General features: G+C 43.7%; 2 protein-coding genes across 2 annotated transcripts; both read left to right on the top strand.

Moving 5' to 3' along the window:
- Positions 1-530: 530 nt before the first annotated feature.
- Positions 531-2,036, top strand: LOC100675983 (melanoma-associated antigen B4-like). Its single transcript, XM_003420189.3, has one exon. It carries the CDS (start codon positions 1,068-1,070, stop codon positions 2,034-2,036), a length of 969 nt encoding a protein of 322 aa, XP_003420237.2. The 5' UTR covers positions 531-1,067.
- A 3,498-nt stretch (positions 2,037-5,534) lies between these two features.
- Positions 5,535-6,653, top strand: LOC100676267 (melanoma-associated antigen B4-like). Its single transcript, XM_064278420.1, has 2 exons — positions 5,535-5,592; positions 5,829-6,653. The coding sequence occupies exons 1-2, from the start codon at positions 5,535-5,537 to the stop codon at positions 6,575-6,577; spliced, it is 807 nt and encodes a 268-aa protein (XP_064134490.1). The 3' UTR covers positions 6,578-6,653.
- The last annotated feature ends 19,538 nt before the right edge of the window (positions 6,654-26,191 follow it).

The raw sequence follows: 26,191 nt of genomic DNA, 5'->3' as shown, positions 1-26,191 counted from the left end.
CAGGGGACTGTGGACTTCTGCCTGGAGTATCTGAGAGAGATTAGCGGTTCCTTTTTTTAAGGCCCAATTCAGGAGATAGAGGAATCCCAGAATCTGGTGGGAGTTAAGGTAAAAATCCTTCAGAAGGCAGTAGGGAACTAACCCCTTTTCTCCCCTCCCCCAAGAAGAAAGGAGGATGCAGAAAAAGCTCCCACTGCTATTGGCCCAGGGGAGCCACAGTCAGAGGTGTGAGACTGATTTGCCCCCTGGATTTTTCTTAAGGTCAGATGGTCTCAGGGACATGAAGTCCTTGGACTAATGGAGAGGCTTATTCAGCAGAGGCAGGAGACTTGGTCCCTACTAGGAATCAAGGTGAGGATACATAGTTATGATGAGGTGACTACTCCCAGAAATAAGGGGGAACCATAGAGCCCCAGCACTGCTTTCAGACCTGGAGGACCTGAGTATGGTGACGTAGTGAGTTGCACTAACCAACTCCCAGGGCATCTCACGGAGGTGAGGGACCTGGTGAAAAGGCGCCGCCATGGTGAGGACCCTGGTGGAGGACTGAGGCCTCTAAGGAACCCCAGATAGAACGGGCCCCACTGTGCTGTCATCACTGAGACACCCTGCCAGGAGTGCTGGCTGAGCTGCTCCTTAAGTTTCTGCGTGTTAGTCCCAGAGGGATTTGAGGTGTCAGTTTAGAGTAGCGTAGGGGAAGTGCCCTGGCCCTGCCAGCAGGTGAAATGATGGCCCTAAGAGTGAACTTAGAAGAACCCCAAATATCCCAGTACAGAGTCCCCAGTGTCAGCCCCTGCTGTCACTCCTATAAGCCCCAAGCAGGGCTTGCAATCTACAACCTAATCCTTCCTCTAATTTCCTCTATAGGGTCCTGACCAGGACAATAGGAGCTTTGAGGGATCTTAAAGCAATGTCCTCAAGAATCCGGCAGAGGCAGTGGTTGTGAAAGCCAAGGTGGCATCTGTCTACTGCAGGGGTGCACACCCTCTCAGCCTCCCTCCTCCACCGTGCCCTCATCACCTGCCCTCCTTCCACACTCCTGCCTGCTGTCCTTGAGCAGAGTCATCATGCCTCGCGGTCAGAAGAGTAAGCACCGTGCCCGTGAGAAACATCGCCAGGTTCGAAGTGATACCCACAGTGTCAAGGGTGCTCAGGCCACTGCAGCAGAGGAGGAAGGGTCCCCTTCCTCTTCCTCTCCTCCTTCTAGGGATTCTCCAGAGAGCTCCCCTGCTGCTGCTGGCATTCCCCAGGAGCCTCCGAGAGTCCAGCCCATCACCACTGCTGCTGTCCGTGCTGCTTCGGGCACAGGAGCTTCTGGAGGGGCCGAGGGCCAATACGAGGGAAGGTCAAGTCCCTCTGAGGCCCCAGCCCCCAGTGAGAGGTCTCAAAGAGACCCTGTAACCAGGAGGGTGAGCATGTTGTTGCATTTCCTGCTGCACAAGTATGAAATGAGAGAGCCCATTACGAAGGCAGAAATAATGAAGATCGTCAACAAAAGGTACAAGGAGCACTTCCCTGACATCCTGAGGAGAGCCTCTGAGCACATGGAGCTGGTCTTTGGTCTTGACCTGAAGGAAGTCGACACCACAGGTCAATCCTATACCATTGTCAGCAAATTGGAGATCACCAAGGAAGAGAATCTGAGTGGTGACAGGGGCTTTCCCAAGACCGGGCTCCTGATGCCTCTCCTGGGCATCATCATCTTGAATGGCAACCGGGCCACTGAGGACGAGATCTGGAAATTCCTGAGTTTCCTGGGGATCTACGATGGGAAGAGGCTTTTCTTCTTTGGGGAGCTCAGGAAGCTCATCACCAAAGATTTGGTGCAGGAAGAGTACCTGGAGTACCGGCAGGTGCCCAACAGTGATCCTCCATGCTACGAATTCCTGTGGGGCCCCAGAGCCCACGCTGAAGCCAGCAAGACAAAAGTTGTAGAGTTTTTGGTCAAGATCAATGATACCGACCCTCATGCTTTCCAAAACCTGTATGAAGAAACCTGGGTAGATGAGGCAAAGAGAGCAGCAGCCGGAGAATGAGCCGGGGCTGGTCCTGATGCCAGGGCCAGGGCCCGTTGCCGGGCAAAGTCCACCAGGTCCTCCCACCCCTAGTGAAGTCTGAGGCAGCTTCTTCATTTAGTGTTCCAAGAGAGCTGTCAGCCTTCTAAATTGTGGAGGAGATTTCGGGCTGGAGGGAACACATATATCTCTTCTCTTCATTCTTCATCTACATAGATAACATTCAGTTTTTTTTTTGGTTGGGGGTTACTTTGAAAATTCTGTTCCTTATAGTAGAAGGTTTATTTGGATTCATAATCTAAGCTTATGAATAACATGGATCACTTGTTGATTGCTGTTTTCGTGTATTAGTGTAACAGTTTTGGTGTTTTTAAAAACAAATAGAACACCCTGGAATCGCTTTTGTGGTCCAGAATAAAATAACATGCATTAGAACAGAGATTTTCTTGTAAATGTGAATGATTCCCATAGTAGAACAGTTGGGCTCAATAAATAAAGAAAAAAGTTTTACTATTTCCTGTCAAATGTTGTAATGCTTCTTTTTTGTAAAATTAAAAGATACATGCCTGAACTTGCTCACCTTATTCCAGAATATAGAAACTAAACTGTGTGCATTAGGAGTTTTGTTCACTGTCTGATTTACACCCCAAATGTTAACCGAGCATCTGGTGTGTGGTGGGCGTTAAGCTACTACTGGAAGTGCTTAAAAAAAAAAAAAAGGAGAAAAACTCCATTCTTCTGGCCTTAGAATTTTAGAGTTTAGGAGGAGCCATCAGATAAGGAAGACAGTGGGATACTCTCTAAGACCTAGATAACTAGTAAAAAGGAGTGACAATGGGGGAGGCTGGAGATGAGAACAGTGTCCCCTGAGGCAGGAGTGAGTTTGGGGAAGTTCACGTGCCTGAGTGGGGGGTCATTTTAAGTTAGGCCGCATGGGGGGCTCGATGAGGCTGTGGGAGGGATGTGCAGGGCCAGACACACTCCCATGATGTATCTCAGCCTCAAGAGGCTGAGCCAAAAATGGAAACCCGCTCTTTACAGTTACTCTGGGATTCTGGAGAAACCAGACAGAAATCCCCACCTGGGGCAGGACTGGAAGGTGCCATGTGCTCTTGTCCAGGTGCATTTGAACACATGGTCTGACTGGGTGTGTTATGCTTGTGATTTCCAGGAAGATTCTGAGATAGGGAAACACTCCCTTGAGGTGAGGTGTCAGGAAGCCACTGTTAGTAGCCTTTTGCGTTGGGCTGGGGGAGCCAGAGCCCACTCCATTGAAGGGACTTTAGAATTAGGTTATCTCGATTATCCTTTGGCAAACTCCAAGCGAATACTAACCATTTGGCTGTGGTGATGTGAATGAAAATTGGGGGACTTAGATGAAAGTGCAGCTGGGAGGGTGAAATGCTGGTCCTTGCCACTAATTCTAGGAGCTTTGTGTTGCATTAAACTGGGGCCATTTACCTCACAATCATATTAAATAGCATAATCCCCATTGTGCCCACTCTCCCAAAATAGTTGTTATAAAACCTAACCCCCTTCCTATGGTTATAATCCCATTTGGGAATTACGTCAAAGGTACAGTATTAGTGTACGGTGTGTTATAAATCAACCCTCCAGTGGCTCCACTGGAGAAAGATGTGGCAGTCTTCCTCCACAAAGGTTACAGCCTTGGAATCCTGTGGGGCGGTTCTACTGTGTCCTATAGGGTTGCTATGAGTCAGAATCGAACCAATGACACCGGAGTTTGTGTTTTTGGTCTTCTTGGATTTCTTTGGTGGGGTGTCTTAAGTTAACCTCAACTGAGATCTAAAAGAGTAGATTGAGCAAGCAAGTAAGCACAGATGAGGGAAGATTGGGACCACGCCGCATGAGATCTCGAAGGAACCAAGAAACAGAAAAAAGTGGAACACCTTCCCCAAGATCCAAAAGACAGAAAGCTTTCCCCTAGAGCTGAACCCTGAATTCAGACTTCTAACCTGCTAAACTCTGAGAAAATGAATTTCTGTGTGTTCAAGCTATCCATTTGTATTTCTGTTATAACAGCACTACATAACTATGACATTCCCTAATAGGTAGCAAAAAGCTTTGCCCTTGAATATTACCTTTAAGGTTGCCAGTGTGAATCCACCCAGTGGCACTGCTGAAGAAAGGCCTGGCAGTCTCTATCTGTAAAGATTGTAGCCAAGAAGACTCTATGGGGCAGTTCTCTTCTGTAACACGTGGGGTCACACTGAGTTGGAATCAACTTGACAGCAACTGGTTAATGCTGTCGGCCTTCGGAGGCCCCCCAGGTAGCCTTGGCACTTAGAGGGCCCCCCACAGCCTTGGCCAGATGTGCCCTGTCCTGATTTCCATCTTGGAAGTGAAGTGTAAGCAAGGTGCAGCTTCTGACGTGGGGGGCTGTGATCTCTCATCATCAGTGGAGGGTGGAACCCCAGGACTGCTCAGGAATCAGGGTGAGGAACCTGAATGTGGACTGAGGTTACCATTAACCCCAGAACAGTGGATTCCCATGATCCCCGCCCCTAACATTCGCCCTCGCAGGCCCCACCAATATTCTTGGCCCTCGGAGGTCCATCTATATCCTTGGCTGGATATGACACGCCCTGGCTTCCATCTAGTAAGTGCCGGGGAGGTATGGCTTTTGGTCTGAGGGGCTGCGGTCTTTCATCATCAGAGGAGCATGGAGTCTCAAGACTAGTCAGGAGTCCAGGTAAGGACCCTGAATGTAGACTAAGAGGACCACCTAACCCAGACCAGAGGAGGTCCCACAAAATCCCACCCCTACCGCTGGCCTCAAAGGCACCAGACCGACTTTGCCCAGAAGGTCTCCTTACCGGAAGACCTTGGTGCAAGGAAGCACCCCAGTTCTGAAGAGGGAGGATGCCTGGACTCTAACTACAAGCCAGGCGAGGGCCTTAGTGCTAATGAGGGGGCTCCCCCCAAAGGAGACACTGGCAACAGCCCAACCTTGCTCTTAGCTCTGGAAGCCTGCAGGCAGAGGTAGCCAGATGTGTAGCACCCTGACTCCCCTCTAGGGAGGTGAGGGCCTTGGTTTGAGCCATATCCCACTCCTGCTTTCAGATGGACTCAAGTTAGTAGAGGGAGAACTACCAAGTCCTACCTGGAAGCAAGGTCAGGGTAGGGGAAGTGCCCTGGCCCTGCCAGCAGGTGAAATGATGGCCCTAAGAGAGAACTGAGGAAAACCCCAAATAACTCAGTACAGAGTCCTTAGTGCCAGGCCCTGCTGTCACCCCAGTAAGCCCCATGCAGCGCTGGCAATCTACAACCTAATCCTTCCCCTACTTTCCTCTATAGGGTCCAGACCAGGACAACAGGAGACTTGTGGGGTTCTAGAGCAGTGCCCTCCAAGAATCCTGCAAAGGTGGCGTTTGTTAAAGCCAAGGAGGCATCTCTCTGCTGCAGGGGTGCACGCCCTCTCAGCCTCCCTCCTCCACCGTGCCCTCATCACCTACCCTCCTTCCACACTCCTGCCTGCTCTCCTTGAGCAGAGTCATCATGCCTTGGGGAAAGAAGAGGAAGCTCTGTGCCCACAAGAAACGTCGCCAGGCCCAAGGTGAAACCCACAGTGTCAAGGGTGCTCAGGCCACTGCAGCAGAGGAGGAAGAGTCCCCCTCCTCTTCCTCTCCTCCTTTTGGGGGACTCACCAAAGCTCCCCTGCTGCTCTCAGTCCCCAGGGGGCTCCGAGACCCCCACCCACCACCACTGCTGCTGCAGGTGCTTCAGGCAGAAGAGCTCCTAGAGGGGCCAAGGGCCAAGGTGAGGGAGGTCCACGTTCCTCTTCTGCCCTAGCCCCCAATGAGAGGTCACGTAGAGACCCTCTAACCAGGAGGGTGACCATGTTGTCACAATTCCTGCTGTCCAAGTATGAAAAGCAGGAGCGCATTATGAAGGGAAAAATGATGAAGATCATTAACAAAAGGTACAAGGAGCAGTTCCCCGAGATCCTGAGGGGATCTTCTGAGCACATAGAGATGGTCTTTGGCCTTGACGTGAAGGAAGTCGATTCCAAAGGTCAATCCTATTCCCTTGTCAGCAAATTGGAGATCACCGAGGAAGAGAATCTGAATGGTGGCAGGGGGTTTCCCAAGAAGGGGCTCCTGATGCCTCTCCTGGCCATGATCTCCATGAATGGCAACCGTGCCACCGAGGAGGAGATGTGGGAATTCCTGAATATGGTGGGGATGTACGATGGCAAGACGCACTTCATCTTTGGGGAGCCCCGGAAGCTCATCACCAAAGATTTGGTGCAGGCAAAGTACCTGGAGTACCGGCAGGTGCCAAACAGTGATCCACCATGCTACCAATTCCTGTGGGGTCCCAGAGCCCAAGCCAAAGCCAGCAAGACAAAAGTCCTAGAGTTTTTGGCCAAGGGCAACAACACATGTTCCAGTGCCTTCCAACCCCTGTATGAAGAAACTTGTAGAGATGAGGAAAAGAGAGCCACAGGCAGAGAATGTGCCAGGGCTGGTCCTAATGCCAGTGCCAGGGCTAGTGTCAGGGTGAGTCCAGCCGGTCATCCCATCCCTAGTGACATCTGAAGCAGATTCTTCACTTTGTTGTTGAGAATGGCTGTTAACCTTTTAAGTAGTGGAGGCAACACGGAGCTGGAGGGAGCACAAGTATGTCTTGTTGTGTTTCTGTTACACTTGAGTAACTTGTAGATTTAGCTTGTTTTTTTTTTTTTGTATTTTTCAAAAGTTTTTCCTTTTAATTGAAGGTTTATTAAGATTCAGAATCTCAGTTCACTGTCATGCATTTATTGCTGTTTTATTACTTGATTTACATGTAAGAGTTTTGTATTGTGTAAAACAAATTGAAAATCCTTGAATCTGTTTTTCTGAATCTAGAACTAGTTAACGTGGTATCAGAATAGTGATGTTCTTTGAAATATTAAAGACATCCACAATAGTTGGGTCACAAGATTGAGTTGTATAAACATAAACGTTGGGCAATCTTTGGTATCCTTTATTCCATTTAGTAAAAGTAAAATATATGTGTGCCTGGATTTGTTTAGCATATTCAAAGCTGTTGTAGAAAATAAATCGTGATGATTTGACCTCTTGTTCCCTGGCTCTTATTTTTCCCAAAGAGTAATTGAGCGTCTGCTCTTTGGAAGGCTTCATGCTAGTACTGGGGCCCTTTAGGCAAAGGTATCGAAGCCTGCATATATAGATTTTAGAGTTTAGCAGTTTTTTTTTTATGATATAAGGGGGAGTTTGAGATACACTCCAGGACCTCAGGCCTAGTAGAAAAGGAGTGAGCACTTCAGGGTTCCCTCTAGTGTAAATGCCCTGAGGGAGGCCAGTTTGGAGCCTTGGGAAACTTTGATCCCTCAGTGGGGGTGGGGAGAATTTTAAGTTAGGAAGCATAGGGTAGGGAAGGGTAGGGGGTGAGAAGAGCAGGTAGGGGTGAGGTGGTGGGGAGGGAGTCCAGATAAGCCTGTGTGAGGGGTGAGCAGGTTAAGACCCTCCCATGATGTGTCTGAGCCTGGCTAGGCTGAGCCTGGAATGGAAACGAGGTCTTCACAGTGACTCTGGGATTGTGGACAAACCAGAGAGGAATCCCCTCCTGGGGCAGAATTGGAAGGTGCTCTGTCTCCTTGTCCCAGTGCACTTGAACATGTGCTCTGATCGGTTGTGTTCTGCACAGCATGTCCAAAGTGTTCCTGAGAAATAGGGAGCTACTCCTTTGTGTCAGGAAGCCACTGTTAGAAGCCTTTTGCGTTGAGCTGCGGGAGCCAGAGCCCATGCCATTGAAAGGACTTTAGAATTACGTTACCTTGAGTGTCATTTGGCAAACTCCAAGCGAAGACTAGAATTTTGGCAGTGGTTATGTGAATGAAAATTTGGGTGACTTGGATGGATGTACAGCTAGGAGGGTGAGTTGTTGTTTCTTCACAACAATCCTAGTTGTGTGTTGCATTAAACTGAGGCAGTCTGCTCCACACCCACGTTAAATACCATACTGCCTATTCACTAGACGGCACTGGGTTGGTGGCCTAATATGGATAGAATTGCTCCCCCCATCCCCAAATAGTTGTTGTAATTCCTAACCCTATTCCTGTGGCTATAATCCCATTTGGGAATTGGTTTTCTTTGTTATGTTAAAGGCACAGTATTAGTGTAGGGAGTGTCTTAAGTCAACCCACCAGTGACTCCACTGGAAAAAGATGTGGCCCTCTTCCTCCATAAAGATTACAGCCTTGGAAATCCTATGTGGCAGTTCTGCTTCATCCCATACGGTCGCTATGACTTGGAATCAAATCAGTGGCAGTGGGTTTAGCGTTTTTGTGGGGCTTTTTTCTTTGGGGAGGAGGGGGTTCTTAAGTCAATCTCTATGGAGATATAAAAGAACAGATGGAGCAAGCAGTGAAGCAAGTAAGCACAGATAGGGGAAGATTGGTACCGTGCCACATGACATCTCCAGGAACCAAGAAACAGAAGCTGAAAAAAGACAGGAACCTTCCCCCAGAGCCAACAGAGAGAGAAAGCCTTCCCCTACAGCAGGTGCCCTGGAATCGGACTTGAAGCCTCCTAAAGTGTAAGAAGATAAATTTGTTTGTTAAAGCTACACACTAGTGCCATTTCTCGTACAGCAGCACTAGATAAGTTAGAGACTACCTAATGGGTGACAAAACGGTTTGTCCTTGGTTACAAACCTGAAGGTTGGAGGTGCGAACCCACCCAGTGGCACCTCGGAAGAAAGGCCAGGCAATATGTTTCTGCAAAAATTTCCACCAAGAGAACCCTATGTGTGCAGTTCTACTCTGTAACACGTGGAGTCGCATTAAGCCGAAATCAACTCAACAGCAATGACTTAAAATAAAATATAATGTAGCTTTTCTTTCTAAGCAAGTATTTTGTCTGATTTGTCTTTGATTTTCTTTTCGTCCTAGAGCACTGCATATTCTCTGCCATTTCCTGGAGAAAACAAAACAAAAATTCTCAGAGAGGAGGGTGGTATTGTGTGGTGTCAAAATAATCATTGTAATAGTTGCAAGTATTTTAAGACCCAATATTTTTCAGGGACTTTGCCAGGTGCTTCACATGCATTTCACAGAATGCACCGGCCCTAGAAGACAGGGCTTATCAAACCCGCTTCACAGACGAAGAACCTGGGGCTCTGAGAGTTTGGTAATGTGTGCGAGTCCACAACTCTAGTATATGACCAAGTTGGACTAGACCGCTGGTTTGAATTTGTCTGGAGCCCACACTGTTCCACTCCAGCAATACAAAGATCGACTTGGTATCTCTAAACTCACTTTTCTTCTCACTACTCCAAAATGTATCTCAAGCAAGAAAAACAATAACCTTGTGCCCAAAGCATTTGGGTTGGACTACACAGCCAGAGTTGTAAGAATAAATGAGAGGTAACGATAAAGAGAAAGCCCCGGTGGAGCAGTGGTTAAGCACTCAGCCGCTAACCAAAAGGCTGGCAGTTCAAATCCATCCAGCGGCTCCACAGGAGAAGGACCTGGTGATCTGCTGTCATAAAGATTAGAGCCCATGGGGCAGTTCTCCTCTGTCACAGGGGTCACTATGAGTAGAAATTGACTGGACAGCACCTAACAAGAACAACATTCATAAGGAAAAGAAAGATAATATTTGGCGACAGCTATTTTTACATATGCAATGCCAGATAATCTGAAAAGATGAGCGGCTCACAAAATCATCTTGGACAGCCCCTGCCTGGAGAAAATATATCTATTAGAACACAAATCACATGAGACTCTAAGTGTGGCTGATGAAAAGAAAGAATAGGTGAGTTTACCATCCCCTCCCACCCCCCAACAGAAGCATAAACCACCTGTCCTGGGCCTCCTGCCTTGGGCTGCAGCTTCCTCATCTCACATCACTCCTGGGACAGGCACACATGCTTTGTTTCAAAACTGCTCAAGTTTTTAATCAAAGATATAAGAGCAAAAATAGAGACCCCCATGTAGGAAAACTGGGAAAACAACACCCCAGAGTATACGAATCACCCAGATACTGGCTGGCACCTGCTCTTTCTTAGTCGTCTAGTGCTGCTACAACAGAAATACTACAAGTGTATGGCTTTAACAAAGAGAAATTTCTTTCTTAGTAAACTAGGCAAAAAGTCCAAATTCAGGGCATCAGCTCCAGGGGAAGGCTTTCTCTCTCTGTCGGCCTTCTCATCAGTCTTCCCTGGACCAGGAGTTCTCCACGCAGGGACCCTGGGGCAAAGGGCACGCTCTGTTCCTGGCATTGCTTTCCTGGTTGTAAGAGGTCTCCCCGCTCTGCTCTCTTCTTTTTCCATTTTATCTCTTGCGAGATAAAAGATGGTGCAGGCCACACCCCAGGGAAACTCCCTTTACATTGGATCAGGGATGTGACCTGGGTAAGAGTGTTACAATTCCACCCAACTCCTCTTTAACATAAAATTACAATCCCAGAATAGAGGACAACCACACAATACTGGGAATCATGGCCCAGCCAAATCGATACACACATATTTGCAGGGAACATTATTCAATCCATGACATGCCCTCAGACCTAGAAAGCCCCAGGCAGGGCTGTCAGGCTGAGCATCCCCTCACTTATCCTTGAGAGTTCTCAGGGACTTGAGAGCCTTGGCCTAAAAAGGGCACCTCAAGTCAGTAGATGCAGGAGTCTCAGTCTTTGATACAAATTGGGGTGATGGTCCTGACTAAGGATGATGGAAGGACCCAGCCGGAACTTTGGGGTCCCATAGGTTTCTGCCCTGGCTGTCAGTCCTTGCAGCTCCAGAACAGTCCTGACTGGATGTAGCTCAGGGGACCCAAGTCAGCAAGCGCCTTGATCTGAGGGGAGCATCCTCAGGTCAACAGAGAATGGAGTCCCATTACAAGTCAGATATCAAGGTGAGGACCCTGAATAACGAATGAGGGAACCACCCAGGGCAGAAGAGAGGAGGTCCCACAAATCCCCACCCCACCCTATACCTTCAGCCCTGAGGGGCAATGATAGAATCGTCAGGTTAAGGAGCCCCCTTATTTCCACCTGGAGAGAGGGAAGAGAGGACTTTGGTGTAGGGGAGACTGGTCCCAGGTCCACAGAGGCAGAAGAGCAAGAAAAACACTAAGAGGAGTCAAGGTAAGACCCTTAGTGTTAGGAAGGATCACCAATAGTAAGTAGAAATGGACCTCACAGAACTCAGCTCCTGTTTTGATGACATGGAGGCACCAGGCAGAGCTTTCAGCGTTAAGTTCCCCCTAATTTCGGCACTAAGGGTGTCAGGGAGGGATGGCCTTGTTCCAAAGGGGGTGGCCCCATTCGTGCAACGGGAAGAGTCTTGTTCCTAACTGGAGCAAGGTGTGGAAGCTGAGTGCTAACGGGGTGACCTACCCCCAAAAGAGGGTCTGCCCAGAGCACTGACCTAGCCAGCACTCCTGTGAGGCCCCAGGCAGGGGTAGTGTAAGGCATGCTCTGAGCTCCCCCTCTAGGGTCTCCACGACGTGAGAGTCTTGTTCTAAGCCTGTGACTCAGGTTTGTATAGCCAAAATCAAAGAATTATCCCTATAACTTGAACAAATAGAAAGAGAGCAATAAAGGAAACCCTTAGGCACCAGAAGAAAGCAAATAATAAAAATTAGAGCAGAATAAAATGAAACAGAGAAGAGAAAAACAAAGAATTAACCAGACCAAAAGTTGATTCTTTGAAAAAGTTAACAAAATTGATAAACCATTGGTCAGACTGAAAAAAAGGAAAACAGGGGAGGAAACGAATAACATGAATAAGTATCTCTATTTGCAGACGACATGATTTCATACACAGATCATGTCATCTGCAAAGAATCCTCAAGAAAACTACAGAAACTAATAGAAGAGTTCAGCAGAGTATCAGGATACAAGATAAACATACAAAAATCAGTTGAATTCCTCTACACCAACAAAAAGAACATAGAAAAGGAAATCACCAAATCAATACCATTTACAGTAGCCCCCAGTAAGATAAAACACGTACCAATAAAAATTACCATAGATGTAAAAAACCTATACCAAGAAAACTACAAGACACTACTGCAAGACATCAAAAGAGATCTACATAAGCGGAAAAACATATCTTGCTCATGGACAGGAAAACTTAACATTGCAAAAATGTCTATTCTACAAGGATGCCCTTTATCACCACTCTTATTCAACATCGTGCTGGAAGTCCTACCCAGAGCAATTAGGCTAGATAAAGAAATAAAGGGCATCTGGACTGGCAAGGAAGAAGTAAAAGTATCTCTATTTGCAGATGACATGATCTTATATACAGAAAACCCTAAGGAATCCTCCAGGAAACTACTGAAACTAATAGAAGAGTTCAGCAGAGTATCGGGATACAAGATAAACATACAAAAATCAGTTGGATTCCTCTACAGCAACAAAAAGAACATCGAAGAGGAAATCACCAAATCAGTGCCATTCACAGTAGCTCCCAAGAAGATAAAATACTTAGGAATAAATCTTAGCAGAGATGTAAAAGACTCATACAAAGAAAACTACAATACACTTCTCCAAGAAACCAAAAGAGACCTACATAAGTGGAAAAACATACCTTGCTCATGGATAGGAAGGCTTAACATTATAAAAATGTCTATTCTACCAAATATTGTATAAGACCACTATTATAAGAACTTGAGAAATAGTTTAAACTGAGAAGAAAACATTCTTTCATGGTTACGAGAGGGGGAAGGGAAGTAGGGAGGGAGAGGGGCATTCACTAATTAGATAGTAGATAATAACCACTTTAGGTGAAGGGAAAGACAGCACACAATACAGGGGAGGTCAGCACAACTGGACTAAACCAAAAGCAGTTTCCTGAATAAACCGAACGCTTCGAAGGCCAGAGTAGCAGGGGCAGGGGTCTGGGGACCATGGTTTCAGGGGACATCTAAGTCAATTGGCATAATAAAATCTGTTAAGAAAACATTCTGCATCCCACTTTGGAGAGTGGCATCTGGGGTCTAAAACGCTAGCAAGCAGCCATCTAAGATGCATCAATTGGTCTCAACCCACCTGGATCAAAGGAGAATGAAGAACACCAAGGACACAACATGATTACGAGCCCAAGAGACAAAAAGGGCCACATGAACCAGCGACTACATCATCCTGAGACCAGAAGAACTAGATGGTGCCCGACTATAACCAATGACTGCCCTGACAGGGAACAAAACAGAGAACCCCTGAGGGAGCAGGAGAGCAGTGGGATGCAGATCCCAAATTCTCATAAGACCAGACTTAATGGTCTGACTGAGACTAGAAGGACCCCGGTGATCATGGTCCCCAGACCTTCTGTTGGTCCAGGACAGGAACCATTCCCGAAGCACACTCTTCAGACATGGATTGGACTGGACAGTGGGTTGGAGAGGGATGCTGGTGAGGAGTGAGCTTCTTGGATCTGGTGGACACATGAGACTATGTTGGCATCTCCTGCCTGGAGGGGAGATGAGAGGGTGGAAGGGGTTAGAAGCTGACGAAACGGACATGAAAAGGGAGAATAGAGGGAGAGAGTGGGCTGTCTCATTAGGGGGGAAAGTAATTGGGAGTGTGTAGCAAGGTATATATGGGTTTATGTGTGAGAGACTGACTTTATTTGTAAACTTTCACTTAAAGCACAATGAAAATTATTTAAAAAATGTACAAGATAGACCTCTTGATATTTTAGGATATTTACTGAAAAGGGAAAGTTGCAAATGAGGCAAGATAAACTTCTGAAAGGAACGTTGTGTTTATAGGACTAAGAATTTTCAGGAGTCAGAAGGGTTCCTAGACGTCTCTTCCTCTGAAACTAAAAGGAGAGATGAAGTATTGGGTATAAGAGGGGGATGTGGCCCTGAACAGAAACTAAGGCAGTTCACAACCTTACCAGTTACTGTTGAGTTGATTCCAATTCATGGCGAGCCCATGTGTGCCAGAGAACAACTGTGCTCCATTGGGTTTCCTATGGCTGATTTTTCAGAAGTGGATTGCCAGGGCTTTCTTTTGAGGTGCCTCTGGTTGGATTGGAACCTCCAACCTTTTGATTAGTAGCCCAATGTAACGTGTTAACCATTTGCACCACCCAGGGACTCCCAGTTCACAACAACGTCCCTTATTAACTGAAGACTGATGTCTTGGTTATCTTGCTCGTTTCCTTTTAGCTTCTGTCTGTTTTTTGGGTGCTCCCTAAGACATCTATCCTAGGCCACATTTCACCAGAGATGCAAACATCTTCATGTTTGTATGATTTTAGAAGACTCCAAGCCTGGAAAGCATTTTAAAATATATTAAACATAACAGCACTAGAAGAGGTACTTTTTGAGTAAGGCTTCTTGCTGATTCTCTACAATTTCTAAAAATCATCTCAGTTTGACTCTGTGATCTACCCAAAACTGAACCAAACATCTTTCTGTCAAGTTGATTACAACTCATGGCAACCTCATGTGTGTCAGGGTAGAACTATACTCCATAGGATTTTCAAGGACTGATTTTTTTTTTTTTGAAATACACAGCCAGGCCTTTCTTCTGAGGCACCTCTGGATTGACTTGAATGACTAAAACCTTTCTCCCAATGAATAAACTGCTCGTTGGGTTGACTTCATGTAGAAATACCCTTAGATCCAATTACCTTTTCTCAGTGTTCATTTTTAAAATGATAGTTATTACAAAAAAAGCATTTATTTTAATAATATCTTTTAAAATTTTGTTGAATTTCAAAAGATATTACTTTCAAATTAGGTTTAACATTTATTTTGAAAAAGTAATACATGCACATGATACAAATATTCAAAGAATTAAAAACTATTTAAATGGAAAGAATGTCCTCTTCCCCAAAAAGAACTACTGTTATGAGTTTTTGTATCCTAGTAGTGACTTTGGTGAAGGGTAAGGCAGTACACAATACTGAGGAAGCCAGCATAACTTTTCCAAGGCTAGGTCATGGAAGCTCCATAGACACATCCAAATTCCCTGAGGGACTAAATTACTGGGCTGAGGGCTTTGGGGGCCATGGTCTCTGGGAACATCTAGTTCAATTGTCATAACGTAGTTTATAAAGAAAATGTTTGGAGGGGGAGCCAAGATGGCGGAATAGACAGACGCTTCCGGTGAGCCCTCTTTACAACAAAGACCTGAAAAAACAAGTGAAACGAGTATATTTGTGACAAGCTGGGAGCCCCGAGCTTCAAAGGCAAGCTTAGAAAATGAACTGAGGGGCAAGGGGAGGAAGATACCGTTCAGAAGTGGAGAGGAGTTACCGGACCTGAATCTCAGGGGGCCCTCAGGCACCATTCCCAGAGCAACGGCGGCGGTGGCGGGCTGGTACTAGTGTTTGGCAGCAGTTTCCTCAGGGAGAAGCAGCCAGCCACACAGCCCACTACACGTCTGGAACCTGAGGAGAACAGCGCTGTTGGCAAAAGCTAAGTACTTGGGTATATTTTACCGTGCCCCCCCCCGCCCCTAAGCTAGCTTCAGTGGCTGAATCCCTGGGCCTGAGATAGACCCTGGTGAGCACCTAGAGCCACCCTCCCGGCCTTGGGGAAGGAAAAAATTGCAACTGGGGGGAAAAGATAATTTGCCAGCTCCATTAACCGGAGGAGCTCAGGACAGAAGTGGCTCCTGTTCAGGCATAAACCGTCCGTGGACCTTGAGCACCTTTCCCTTCTGCATGGACCTGTGTGGGCCTATTTTGGGAGAATAGGCACTTGTTGGCAAACTGCAACCATTTCAGCTGTGCGGTGGAGAGGTGGGTGTTTGACATTTGACATTGCTTTGCCTATTAAACAAGGTTCTCACCTACCCACATCAGGGACCTAAGGACTGGTAGCTCTACTCAGGTCTCCCAGCCACCCGCGACAGGGGTCCAAAGATAACTGGTACCTGCCAGTCTTTACAACCAAAAACTTTGGGTGCCAGTGGTCCCTCTGCAGAACCCACCCACCAGCACGCTTTACGGAACAGAGACGTGTTTTCCTCAGAGAAACTCAGGGGTCGGTTCTCAGCCCCCTGCCTTGTTCAGAGCATGACCCTCTGCTGCAATCAGATACTGGTGTATACGCCAATCACCTCTGCCCCTCTAAGACTGTAGGACAGAGCCCATACCACACACTTGATGATCAGCTACCTGGAAACCTGAGCTGAATTCATACAAGAAAACTGAATGGACTCCTAGACTGATAGACCTGATAACAGCTCTAGCCAGCTGGGGACAGGACACCAGAGCTCCAAAGGCAAAAATAATCAAGCTAGCTCACTCAAGCAACCCATAGGGATATACCAAAACAAAACAAAGCAAGCAGCTATGACACAGTAAGCAAGCATAAACTAATACAGTAACTTAGAGATGGCTCAGAGACAAGAGTCAATATCAAGTCACATAAAGAAACAGACCATGATCACCTCAACAGGCTCTCAAAACAAAGAATCCAGGGATCTTCTAGATGAAAGTGCATTCCTGTAATTACCAGATGCAGAATACTAAAGTTTAATATACAGAACCCTTCAAGACATCGGGAAGGAAATGAGGCAATACGCAGAACAAGCCAAGGAACACACAGATAAAGCAACTGAAGAAATTAGAAAGATTATTCAGGAACACAATGAAAAGTTTAATAAGCTGGAAAAATCCATAGACAGACAGCAATCAGAATTCAGAAGATTAACAATAAAATTACAGAATTAGATAACTCAATAGTAAGTCAGAGGAGCAGAATTGAGCAAGTAGAAGCTAGAATTTCTGAACTTGAAGGTAAATCACCTGGCACTAATATATTTGAAGAAAAATCAGATAAAAGAATTTAAAAAAATGAAGAAGCCTTAAGAATCATGTGGGACTCTATCAAGAGAAATAACCTACGAGTGATTGGAGTACCAGAACAGGGAGGGATAACAGAAAATACAGAGAGAATTGTTGAAGATTTGTTGGCAGAAAAACTTCCCTGATATCGTGAAAGATGAGAAGATATCTATCCAAGATGCTCATCGAACTCCACATAAGGTAGATCTTAAAAGAAAGTCACCAAGACATATTATAATCAAGCTTGCCAAAACCAAAGATAAAGAAAGAAGTATAAGAGCAGCAAGGGATAAACGAAAAGTCACCTACAAAGGAGAGCCAATAAGAATAAGCTCGGAGTACTTGGAAGAAACCATGCAGGCAAGAAGGCAATGGGATGACATATTTAAAAAATTGAAGGAAAAAAATTGCCTGCCAAGAATCATGTATCCATCAAAACTGTCTCCTAAATATGAAGTTGAAATTAAGACATTTCCAGATAAACACAAGTTGAGGGAATTCGTAAAAACCAAACCTACAAGAAATACTAGCAGGAGTTCTTTGGTTAGAAAATCAGTAATAAAGAAAATCAATAATATCAGGTATTAATTTGTTCATGAGTCTGTGGTTTCAGTTGGGATGGCACATCTCTGCACCATGTAGTGTTGCCTGGGTTCACTCCTGAGTTTGTGGTCAGCTGATGCTCCATGGTCTCACTCACATGTCTTTTGCTTGGTTGCCTGTCTTTCTGCTGGCAGGGGCAAAGGATGTATCTAGGCCATTTAGCAACCACCACCCAGCAGGCTAGCCTGCATTTGTTCACATGTTCTTGGTTCCAAGGTATTGCAAGAAAAGTAAGTGAGGGCAAACCCCAATGTCACATCTCTTTTCAAGTCTATACTTGACTCATGTTTGCAATTATCCCATTAAGCAAAGCAAGCACTAGGCCAAGCCCAGGGTCAGTATGGGAAGGGACTTCCCAAGGCTTGGACAATAGGGAGGGTAATCAGTGTGGCCATTTATGCACAGGTGAAAAAATTGTACAAGATAGATCTCATAATATTTTAGCATATTTACCGCAAAGGCAATGTTGTTGATGAAGCAAGATGAACTTCTGAAAGGAAAGACGAGTCCATGGGACCAAGAATTTTCAGGAGCCAGAAGGGATCCAGAACGTCTCCTCCTGTGAAACTAAAAGGAGATGAAGTGATGGGTGTAAAGGGGATATGTGGCTGCTAAGAGAAACTAAGGCAGCTCACAACTGTGCTGCACAGGGTTTTCAATGGCTGATTTTTCAGAACTGGATTGCCAGGCCTTTCTTTTGAGGTGACTCTGGTTGGACTAGAACTTCCAACCTTTTGATTAGCAGCCCAATGTAAAGTGTTAACCATTTGCACCACACAGGGACTCCAAGTTCATAACAATGTCCCTTATTAAGTGAAGTCTGATGTCTTGGTCATGTTGCTTGTTTCCTTTTAGCTTCTATCTATTCTTTTTGGGTGCTAAGACATCTATCCTAGGCCACATTCCACCAGAGATGCAAACATCTCTTTCACGTTTTTATGATTTTAGAAGATTCCAACCCTGGAAAGCATTTTAAAATACATTAAATATAACAGGTACTAGAGGAAGTATTTTTTGAGTAAGCCTTCTTGCTGATTCTCCGCAAATTCTAGATCATCTCAGTTTGACTCTGTGGTCTACCCAAAACGAAACCAAACCTGTTTCTGTCAAGGTGATTACAACTCATGGCAACCCCATGTGTGTCAGGGTAGAACTGTGCTCCATAGGCTTTTCAATGACTGGATTTTCTGGAAATGGATCACCAGACCTTTATTCTGAGACACCTCTGGGTTGACTTGAACCACCAAAACTTTTCTCCCAATGAACAAGCTGCTCGTTGGTTTGACATCATGTAGAGATAGCCTTAGACCCACTTACCTTTTCCCAGTGTTCATTTTTAAAAGGGTAATTATTACAAAAAAAATCATTTATTTTAATATCTTTTAAAATTTTGTTGAATTTCAAAAGATATTACTTTCAAATTACATTTAAAATTCTGTTGATAAAGTAATACATGTACATGGTACAAAAGTTCAAGTAATAAAAAATTGTTTAAATGGAAAGAATACCTCTTTCCCAAAGAAAACTACTGTTAAGAGTTTTTGGAAACCCTGGTGTTGTAGTGGTTTAGTGCTATGGCTTCTAACCCAAAGACTAGCAGTCCGAATCCAGCAGGCACTCCTTGGAAACTCTATGTGGCAGTTCTACTCAGTCCTGTAGGGTCAATATGAGTTGGAACAGACTCGATGTCAATGGTTTTTTTTTTTTTTTTTTTTTTAGTGGTAACTTTGGTGAAGGGTAAGACAGTGTACAACAATAGGGAAGGCAGCTCAGCTTATCTAAGGGAAGGTCATGGAAGCTCCATAGACACATCCAAAGTCCATGAGGGATGAAATTATTGGGCCGAGGGCTGTGAGGTCATGGTCTTGGGGAATATCTAGCTGTACTGGAATAACATAGTTTATAAAGAAAATATTCTACATTCTACTTTGGTGAGTAGCCGTGTAAGATACTCCACTGGTCCCACCCCAAGTGGAGCAAGGGAGAATGAAGAAAACAAAATACACAAAGGAAAGATTAGTCCAGATGACTAATGGACCACAACTACCACAGCCTCCACCAGACTGAATCTAGGACAACTAGATGGAGCCTGGCTACCAGCACTGACTGCTCCAACAGGGATCACAGTAGAGGGTCCTGGACAGAGCTCGAAAAAAATGTAGAACAAAAATCTAATTCACACGCACACACAAAAAGACCAGACTTAGTGTCTGACAGAGACTGGAGAAACCCCTAGAGTATGCCCCCCATACACCCTTATAGCTCAGTACTGAAATCACTCATGAGGTTCACCGTTCAGCCAACGATTAGGCAGGCCCATAAAACAAATGAAACTGAATGGGCAAACCACCCCAGTGGCGAGGACAAAAAGGTAGGAGAAGACAGGGAAGCTGGTAACAGGGAAACCAAGGTGGAGAAGGGGAGAGTGTTGACATGCTGTGGTGCTGGCAACCAATGTCACAAAATAGTATGTGTATTAATTGTTTAATAAGAAACTCGTTTGTGAAAATTGGAAGCAGGGCCATGATGGCAGAGTAGTCAGACATTTCTGATGATACCTCTTACAACAAAGACCCAAAAAAACAAGTGAAATGATTATATTTATGAGAAGCTAGCAAACCTGAACAGAAAAGGCAAAGTTTGAAAATGGACTGAGCAGCAGGGGGAAGGAGAGACAGTTCAGAAGAGGAGAGGAGGTGCCAGATCTGAATTGCCAGAAACCTTCAGGCACCATTCCCTGCAGCGACCACAGCAGGGCTAGCGGTATCACTCCGGATGTGTTTTCCTCAGGGAGGAGGAGCTAGCCCTGCAGCCTACTCACACCTTTGGTACCAGAGAAGAACATCACTCTTGGCAAAAGCTAAGTACATGCATTCTTTTTACCATGGCCCCAGCTTCCATGTCAGCTTTGGTGGCTGTTGATTTCCCTGAGCCTGATGTAGGGCCTGCTGAGCAACCTGAGCCATTCTCCTGGCCTTGGAGAATGAAAAAATTCACTATTGGGAGAAAAGACACTCTGCCAGCTCCACTAAGCTGGGGACCTCAGGACAGAACAAGCTCCTGCCCAGGCACAAATGGTCCATGGACTTTGAATACCTTTCACCTCTGCATGGACCTGTATGGGCCCATTTCAGGAAAACGGGCCCTCATTGGCAGACTGCAACTGTTTCAGCTCTGTGGTGGAGAGGTGGGTGTTTGATGTTTGATACTGCTTTGCCTAATAAACAGCTGTTTCACCTACCCACATCAGGGGCCTACGGACTGGTGGCTACACTCAGGTCACCCAGCCACCCACGACAGAGGTCCAAGGATAACTTGTATCTCCCAGTCCTTAAAACCAAAAACATTGGGTGCCCATGGTCCGTCTGCAGAACCCACACACCTGTACGTTCTAGGGAAGAGGGACACGCTTTCCTCACAAACACTTGGGGGACAGTTATCAGCCCCCTGCCTTGTTCAGAGCATGACCCTCTGATGCAGACAGATACCTGTACCAACATCAATCACCCCTGCCCCTCTAAGACTGTAGGACAGAGCCTGTATCACACACTTGATGAACAATTACTTGGACACCTGAGCTGAATCCATACAAGAAAAGTGAATGGGCTCCTAGACTGATGGACCTGATAACAGCTCTAGCCATCTGGGGACAGGATGTCAGCACTCCAAAGGTGAAAATAATCAAGCTACCTCACTCAAGCAACCCTTTTAGGCATATCAAAACAAAACAAAGTAAGAAGCTATGACACATTAAGCAAACATAAAATAAACTAATACAATAACTTATTTTTTTTTTTTTAACTTATAGATGGCTCAGAAACAACAGCCAATATCAAATCACATAAAGAAACAGACCATGATCACTTCAACAAGCTCTCAAAACAAAGAACCAAGGGATCTTCTAGATGAAAGTGCCTTCCTGGAATTACCGGATGCAGAATACAAAAGATTAATATACAGAACCCTTCAAGACATCAGGAGGGAAATCAGGCAATAAGCAGAACAAGCCAAGGAACACACAGATAAAGCAGTTGAAGAAATTAAAAAGGTTATTCAAGAACAATGAAAAATTCAATAAGCTGCAAGATTCATATAGAGATAGCAAGAAGAAATTCAGAAGATTAACACTAAAATTACAGAAGTAGACAACTCAATAGAAAGTCAGAGGAGCAGAATAGAGAAGTGGAAGGCAGAAGTAGTGAGAATGAAGATAATATGCTTGGCACCAAAATATTCAAAGAAAAATCAGATAAAAGAATTAAAAAAAAATGAAGAAACCATAAGAATCATGTGGGACTCTATCAAGAGAAATAACCTACGAGTGATTGGAGTACCAGAACAGGGAGGGATAAAAGAAAATACAGAGAGAATTGTTGAAGATTTGTTGGCAGAAAACTTTCCTGATATTGTGAAAGATGAGAAGATATCTATCCAAGATGCTCATCGAACTCTACATAAGGAAAATCTCAAAAGAAGTCACCACGACATATTATAATCAAACTTGCAAAACCAAAGATAAAGAGAGAATTTTAAGAGCAGTTAGGGATAACAGAAAAGTCACATACAAAGGAGAGTCAATAAGAATAAGCTCGGACTACTTGCAGAAACCATGCAGGCAAGAATGCAATGGGATGACTTATATAAACCATTGAAGGAAAAAAATTGCCAACCAAGAATTGTAAACCCAGAAAAACCATCTCTCAAATATGAAGGCGAAATGAGGACATTTCCAGATAAACAGAAGTTTAGGGAATTCATAAAAACCAAACCAAAACTACAAGAAACACAAAAGGGAGTTCTCTGGTTAGAAAATCAATAATATTAGATATCAACCCAAGACGAGAACACAGGACAGAGCTATCAGATGTCAAGCTAAATAGGGAAATCACAAAAATAAATCAAGATAAATGCTCAAAACAGGGAAACAGCAATGCCAGTATGTAAAAGAAATGAACATGAAAACAATAAAGAGGGACTAAGATATGCAGTCATAGATCTATCATATGGACAGGAAGCCAAGGCTATATAAAAAAACAAAAATTAGGTTTAAAATTAGAAAAATGGGAGTAAATATTAGGGTAATCATAAAGGAGACTAACTATCCCACTCATCAGAGTAAAATACAAGAATAAAATAAAGACTCAGAAAAAAAAATTAACAACAATAAATAAGGAAAGCGAATATATAAACTACTCAGCACAAAAAACTAAGTGGGAAAAAGAAACTGTCAACAATGCACAAAAAAAGACATCAAAATGACACCACTAAACTCACACCTATCCATAATTACGCTGAATGTAAATGGACTAAATGCACCAATAAAGAGACAGAAAATGGCAGAATGGGTAAAAAAACACAAACCTTCTATATGCTGCCTACAAGAGACACACCTTACACTTAGAGACACAAAAAAACTAAAACTCAAAGGATGGAAAAAATATATCCAGCAAACAATAATCAAAAGAGAGCAGGAGTAGCAATATTAATTTCTGACAAAATAGACTTTAAAGGTAAATCCACCACAAAGGATAAAGAAGGACACTACGTAATGATTAAAGGGACAATATACCAGGAAGATATAACCATATTAAATATTTATGCACCCAATGAAAGAGCTGCAAGACACATAAAACAAACTAACAACACTGAAAAGTAAGAGAGACAGCTCCACAATAATAGTAGGAGACTTCAACACACCACTTTTGGTGAAGGACAAAACATCCAAAAAGAAGCTCAATAAAGAAACGCAAGATCTAAACACCACAATCAACCAACTTGACCTCATAGACATATACAGAACACTCCACTCAACAGCAGCCAAGTATACTTTCTTTTCTAGTGCACATGGAACATTCTCTAGAACAGACCATAAAGCAAGCCTTAATAGTATCCAAAACATTGAAATATTACAAAGCATCTTCTCTGACCATAAGGCCAAAAGTAGAAATCAATAACAGAAAAAGCAGGGAAAAGAAATTGAACACTTGGAAACCGCAATACCCTGCTCAAAAACGACTGGGTTATAGAAGACATTAAGGATAAAATGAAGAAATTCAGAGAATCAAATGAGAATGAAAACATTTCCTACCAGAACCTTTGGGACACAGCTAACGCAGTGCTCAGAGGTCAATTTATACCAATAAATGCACACATACAAAAAGAAGGGCCAAAATCAAAGAATTATCCCCACAACTTGAACAAATGGAAAGAGCGCAACAAAAGAAACCCTAAGGCACCAGAAAAAAGAAAATAATAAAAATTAGAGCATGATTAAATGAAAAAGAGAGCAGAACAACAATTGAAAGAGTTAACAAGACCAAAAGCTGGTTCTTTGAAAAAATTTAAAAAATTGATAAACCATTGGCCAGACTGAAAAAAAAAAAACAGAAGAGGAGGCAAATAACCCAAATTAGAAATGAGATGGGGGATATCACCACACACCCAAGTGAGATTTAAAGAGTCACATCAGACTACTACAAAAAACTGTACTCTAATAAATTTGAAAATGTAGAAGAAATGGATGAATTTCTAGAAACACACTACCTAGCTAAAGTAACACAAACAGAGGTAGAACAACCAAATAAACCCATAACAAAAGAAGAGATTGAAAAGGTAATAAAAAACTCCTAACAACAACAACAAAAAAAGCCCTGGCCCAGATGGCTTCACTGCAGAGTTCTACCAAACTTTCAGAGAAGAGTCAACTACACTACTACTAAAGGTATTTCAAAGCACAGAAAAGGATGGAATACTCCCAAACTCAATCTATAAAAATGGCATAACCCTGATACCAAGAGCAGGTAAAAACTCCACAAAAAAAGAAAATTACAGACCAGTATCCATCATGAACTTAGATGCAAAAAATCCTCAACAAAATTCTAGCCAATAGAATTCAACAACATATCAAAACAATAATTCACCATGACCAAGTGGGATTCATACCAGGTATGCAGGGATGGTTCAACATTAGAAAAACAATTAATGTAATCCATCATATAAATAAAACAAAAGACAAGAACCACATGATCTTACCAATTGATGCGGAAAAGGCATTTGACAAAGTCCAGCACCCATTCATGATAAAAACTCTCAGCAAAATAGGAATAGAAGGAAAATTCCTCAGCATAATAAAAGGGCATTTATACAAAGTCAACAGCAAACATCATCAAAAATGGAGAGAGTCTGAAAGTATTCCCCTTGAGTATGGGAACCAGACAAGGATGCCCTTTATCACCATCAATACCGTGCTGGAGGTCGTAGCCAGAGCAATCAGGCTAAATAAAGAAATAAAGGGCACCCAGATTGCAAAGAAGAAGTAAAAGTATCTCTATTTGCAGATGACATGATCTTATACACAGAAAACCCTAAGGTCAGCAGAGTATCAGGATACAACATAAACATACAAAAATCACTTGGATTCCTCTACACCAAAAAAGAGAACATCGAGGAGGAAACCACCAAATCAATACAATTTACACTGGACCCCAAGAAGATAAAACAGTTAGGAATAAATCTTACCAGAGACGTAAAAGGCCTATACAAAGAAAACTCCAAGACACTACTGCAAGAAACCAAAAGAGACCAATGTAAGTAGAAAAACATACCCTCCTCATGGATAGGAAGACTCAGCATTGTCAAAATGTCTATTCTACTAAAAAAAAAGGTGATCTATAAATACAATGCAATACTGATCCAAATTCCAATGGCATTTTTAATGAGATGGAGAAACAAATCACCAACTTCATATGGAAGGGAAAGAGATCCTGGATAAGTAAAGCATCACTGAAAAAGAACAAAGTGGGAGGCCTCACACTACCTGATTTTAGAACCTATTATACCGCCACAGTAGTCAAAACAGCCTGGTACTGGTACAACAATAAATAGACCCATGGAACAAAATTGAGAATTCAGACATAAGTCCATCCACGTATGAGCAACTGATATTTGACAAAGGCCCAAATTCAGTTAAATGTAGAAAAAAAGTCTCTTTAAGAAATGGTGCTGTCGTAACTGGATATCCATCTGCAAAAAAATGAAACAGGACTCCATACCTCACACCATGCACAAAACTAACTCTAAATTGATGAAAGACCTAAATATAAAATCTGAAATGATAAAAGATCAAGGAAGAAAAATTAGGGACTCTAGGAGCCCTAATACATGGCATAAATAGCATACAAAACATTACTAACAATGCAGAAGAGAAACTAGATGAATGAGAGCTCCTAAAAGTCAAACACCTATATTCATCCAAAGACTTCACCAAACGAGTAAAAAGATTACCTACAGGCTGTGAAAAACTTTTTAGCTATGACATTTCCGATCAGTTTCTGATCTCTAAAATCTGCATGATATTGTAAAAACTCAACAACAAAAGGACAAATAACCCAATTAGAAAATGGGCAAAGGATATGAACAGGCACTTCACTAAAGATGATGTTCGGGTAGCTTAACAGATACATGAGTAAATGCTCATGATCATTAGCCATTAAAGAAATGCAAATCAAAACTACAATGAGATTTCATCTCACTCCAACAAGGCTGGCATTAATCCAAAAAACACAAAAGAATAAATATTGGAGAGATTGTGGAGAGACTGGAACACTTATACACTGTTGGTGGGAATGTAAAATGGTACAACCACTTTGGAAATCTATTTGGCGTTTCCTTAAAAATCTAGAAATAGAAGTAACATACAATCCAGCAATCCCGCTTCTTGGAATATATCCTAGAAAAATAAGAGCCTTTACACAAACAGATATATGCACACCCATGTTCATTGCAGCTCT

The sequence above is a fragment of the Loxodonta africana genome, chromosome X (genome assembly GCF_030014295.1).
Source record: "Loxodonta africana isolate mLoxAfr1 chromosome X, mLoxAfr1.hap2, whole genome shotgun sequence".
Lineage (NCBI taxonomy): Eukaryota > Metazoa > Chordata > Mammalia > Proboscidea > Elephantidae > Loxodonta > Loxodonta africana.
This window is presented reverse-complemented; position numbering and strand designations above follow the sequence as displayed.